The sequence below is a fragment of the Amblyomma maculatum genome, chromosome 9, assembly GCF_055883805.1.
Source record: "Amblyomma maculatum isolate TAMU_Amacu chromosome 9, ASM5588380v1, whole genome shotgun sequence".
NCBI lineage: Eukaryota > Metazoa > Arthropoda > Arachnida > Ixodida > Ixodidae > Amblyomma > Amblyomma maculatum.
In genome coordinates, this window is record NC_139352.1 from 85,641,918 (window position 1) to 85,646,221 (window position 4,304).

The following is a 4,304-nucleotide window of genomic DNA, read 5'->3' on the forward strand; positions in this document are numbered from 1 at the left end:
TAGCCGAGCTTGTGCGTGGGGTCTTGCCAATGGTTTAGTTCTTACAGTGGTACTGATAAGGCAGTGGTCACTACCGAAGGTTTTTCGGTGTTGATCCATTCTGCGTGTACAATGTTTTTGGTAAAGGTGAGATCCGGGCATGTATCCCGGGTCACTGAATTACCCATCCGCGTTGGATATGCAGGGTCAGTGTGAAGAGTCAGGCCCAGCGTGGACGCGAGTTCCGCTAGCTTGCGTCCCCGCTTCTCTTCACGCACGTATCCCCAGAGTGTACTGTGGGCGTTGAAATCACCCACAATCACCAAGGAGTCCCTGCCCGCAGCCTTTAGAGCGCGGCTAAAGAGTGCTGCGAACGTTACATTTTTGAGTCTGGGGGAGCAGTAGATGTTGAGTACTTGGAGTGGCGCATCTTGTTTCTTGAGCGGAAGAGGTGTCACCATCACGTAGGAATATTCAGTGTCAAGTTCTAAGTCAACTAGAGTAGCCGTATAATTTTTATGCGCGCAGACGCAGGAAGAGGGTCCTGCTGAAAGGTGATGTAATTTGTGAGGGTGACGCCACTCCCTGGCTCCTGGAGGGCAACCACCGCGGGAAGAGAGTTGAAAGTTGAAAGGTAAAGTCGGAGATCCGCCCTCTTTGCGCGGGAACGGAAGCCCCGACAGTTCCATTGGACAATTTGGACGGGGGTGGCCGAATTGGTTCTTGGGGAGCGCCTGATCTTAGGGCTGCTCGCCATGGTCATTTAGGCTGAGGAGGGGTTGTATTGACGCTGCTCCGGAGCCAACACTCGCGGGAAGGGGGGCATCCTCCATACCGGAGAGCGAGCAGTTGTCGTCATCGTCTACCTCAGGGGTGCGTCTAGAAGTTTTGTTAGGACGGCCGGGTAAGGGACCGCCGGGCCTGCGCGAGGAGCGTAAGGAATGCGCAATTTGTTTGGCAATCATCGCGGGGATTGTCTCTTGCAATTTGGAGATGGCGTTGACCATCATTGAAATTTGATTTTCTATGGCAATGAATCGTGCCTCCGTGGCCCCGAATCGGGCCTCGAATACTGCCTCCAAGCTTGTTACCGCCTTTGGCAGCACGAGCTCACTCTCCATTACCTCAGCCGCGGGAGGCGAGGGCGGAGAAGACTGGTTAATTTTGGATTCCAATTCGTTAATTTTCTTAAGCAGCATTTCGTTTTGGGCCCTGAGTGCTGCTATTTGATCTTGCTCGGCGGTACGCGCCCTTGGGAAGGGAGTGGAAAGGGGGGAGAGAGAAGCAGCCCCACCCGAACCGCTCACCTGGTGTCCGTTTTTGACTGCGTTGACCCAGGTCCTGGTATCACCGCGCGTTTCCGTCGTTTGTTTCGCCAGTCCGCCGTGTCGTGGCGACACCTTCGATGGTCGTTTTTCAGCACCTCCTGTAGGTGGGTTCTCGATGTTGGTGATTTCCTGGCGAGGCTGATCGCCGGGAGGTCCAACATGGCGGCGTTTCTTCTTGGGCGCCATTTTTTTCTTTTTTATCTTGGGTGTGCGGAATTTTGCCGCACAGTCGCGAGAGTTGGTGACATGGGAGCCACCGCACACAGAACACCGCGGAACACAGTTGTGAGGAGCCCGCACCCCCTCCACTAGCGGAGCTTGGAATCCGCAGAGTCCACAGGTGTCAGACTGCAAGTTTGGACATGCGTCCGCTCGATGCCCGACGGCCCCACACTTGCCGCACGCAGGAATAGTTTTGTAATAGTTTCGCACAGAGACGACCATGTTGTCATAGTGCACGTAACGGGGCTTCTCTTTACCCGCGAAAGTGATGCGTGCCTTGTTGGATGTTCCGAATTTCCGGATTTCCAGGATGGTGCTGGCGCGCCAGCACACTCGGTCTTGGAGAGTTTCTGTGGTGTCCGAGTTACGGACCACGATCACGCCGTGGCATATGTTGCCGCCGTCTTGTCTCAGGTAACCCCGAAGCGGGATCGACCCCTTCTCGGTGTTTACTGCGAAGTCTCCGATGAGCAGGTCGGCCGCCTCGATGTCCGGGGTATGCACAATGATGATGTTTTGTTCTCGTGAGGGTAGAACGGAGACGGCGCTGGCCCGTTTCAGCCCGAGGTACGCCGAAATGGCAGTGCCGTAGCCAGTTTCCGTGAATGCCTCGTGAAGAGGAACGCTTTCTCTGGGCTTTATGACTATAACGCAGTCTTCGGGAGCCGGTTTGGGCATTGGACGCGGCTTCCACTTCGAGAACGCCTTGCCCTTGCTTCCCGTGGCGCGCGTCGCGGGAGCGTTCATGTTTCCGACCGACGAAATTTTGGCCTGTAAAATATTTGTCACATCAATTTTACAATACGCTAACAATATTTGGTTTCTATATACAGCAACTAACATAGCTAAACTCGAAGGCATGCAAAAAAAAATCAGCAAGGTTTATTCAAAGCAAATACCTGCGTACAGATCCACCCTCACTTCTCTCAGCTCATTCAGATCTAAACACATTATCGACCAGAGCAAAACAAGCTCGACTAAAATTTCTTTTCCAAATACTGCACCGCACGTACAAATTGATACCACTCTGTGCATATCGTATTCGCAGTCTAGAATAACATGGCACCAACATGCGCATGCCCTAATAGAATATTCTTTTTCTAACGACACATCCAGGTACTCTTCCTTTCCTCGGGCGATAAGAGAATGGATCAACTAAACTCATCTCTAAAACACACACATTCATCGTCGCAGTTCGTATTCCAACTAGAATTAATAACAAGGCATCACTAATGCTCCTTATTTTTATTCCCGGTTCTCCTTTACATGCCACTGATACCGCGTAAGATTAATATTGTGTAGTCCGAATATTGTTGCATACTACTGAAAGTTTTGTTGTTTTTTAAGAAATGTCCTAATGCTGTTATCCGCATTGTTCGGTTCTGTTTTTCACAAAAATTGTATACTTTGTTGTCTGAATTTGTTGGAACTGTTTTGCTTAAGTTAAATTGGTTCACAGGAAGGGAAAGGCGCAGTAACTGTCACACTTGCTCTGTGGACACCCGAACCGCGCCGTAAGGGAAGGGAGGAAGGTGGGAATGAAAGTGGAAAGAGAGAAAGAGGAGCCGTAGTGGAGGGCTACGGAGTAATTTCGACCACCTCGGGATCTTTAACGTGCGCTGACATCGCACAGCACACGACCCCTCTTTTCGCCTCCATCGAAACGCAGCCTCCGCGGTCGGGTTCGAGCCCGGGAACTCCGGCACAGTAGTCGGGCGTCTTACCACTGCACTACCCCGGCGGGGCGGAACTGTTTTGCTTCATTTCATTTTTTTTATCTATTTATGTACATAACATGTATGTTTTGCTCGTCTGCCCCGCCGGGGTGGTGCAGTGGTAAGACGCCCGACTACTCTGCCGTAGTTCCCGGGTTCGAACCCGACCTCGGCGGCTGCGTTTCGATGGAGGCGAAACGAAGAGGCGTCCGTGTGCTGTGCGATGTCAGCGCACGTTAAAGATCCCCAGGTGGTCGAAATTACTCCGTAGCCCTCCACTACGGCTCTTCTTTCTCTCTGTCCACTTTCACTCCCACCTTACTCCCTTCCCTTACGGCGCGGTTGCGGTGTCCACAGAAAACAAGTGAGACAGTTACAGCGCCTTTCCCTTCCTACAAATAAATCATTAAAAAAATCATTGCTCGTCTACTTGGCTCTCAGTTGAGAGCGGCAGTATTATAAATAAAATAAATATATGTCACTCCACGATAAAGACCCCCTCGTGGTCGAAATTACTTCGGAGCCCTCCAGTATGCCCCCCCCCCCCTTTCTATCCGCCTTCACTCCCATCTTCCTTCCCTTACGGCACGGTTCCGGGGTCCACAGAACAAGTGTGACAGATACTGCGCCTAACCTTCCCTGTGACCAATTAATAAGGCGAAAGCCTTTAAGGTCTCATCGTTGTAACGATGACATCCGGCGTTCTATAAATCGTTTACTGGAAAGGAAAGACGCAGTAGCTGTCACTCGCAGAATCCCGCTATCATCCTCAAGGTAGTAGACAAACGAAATTATGAAGAACGTTTTACGATCCGGAGCGTGGAGAAGTTGGTAAAGCGCTCGCCTGGGGATCCAAGGAATGGAGCTTTTATTGCTGGTCTCCCTCTCGAAAGCATGGCACCTCTGCTGACAATCTTCTGTGGACAACGATGAGGCATTAAAGGCTTTCTTCTTAACAACACAGGGCTACCATTACCACTTCGCAAGGTTTCCGACGGCAGCTGCTCTGAACTAAAGGCAACAAAGCAAAAAAGATGGCTGAACTGTCTACAGTCCTGAG

The 4,304-nt window shown here is 51.3% G+C and overlaps 1 protein-coding gene across 1 annotated transcript; it reads right to left on the reverse strand.

Annotated features, from left to right (window-relative positions):
- Positions 1-544: 544 nt before the first annotated feature.
- On the reverse strand, positions 545-2,276 carry LOC146179668 (uncharacterized). Its single transcript, XM_084580236.1, has one exon. It carries the CDS (start codon positions 2,274-2,276, stop codon positions 720-722), a length of 1,557 nt encoding a protein of 518 aa, XP_084436362.1. The 3' UTR covers positions 545-719.
- Positions 2,277-4,304: the final 2,028 nt, after the last annotated feature.

Bases quoted from the DNA above. Each gene is read 5' to 3' on its own strand.
- LOC146179668 (XM_084580236.1), bottom strand. From the start codon at position 2,276: ATGAACGCTCCCGCGACGCGCGCCACGGGAAGCAAGGGCAAGGCGTTC.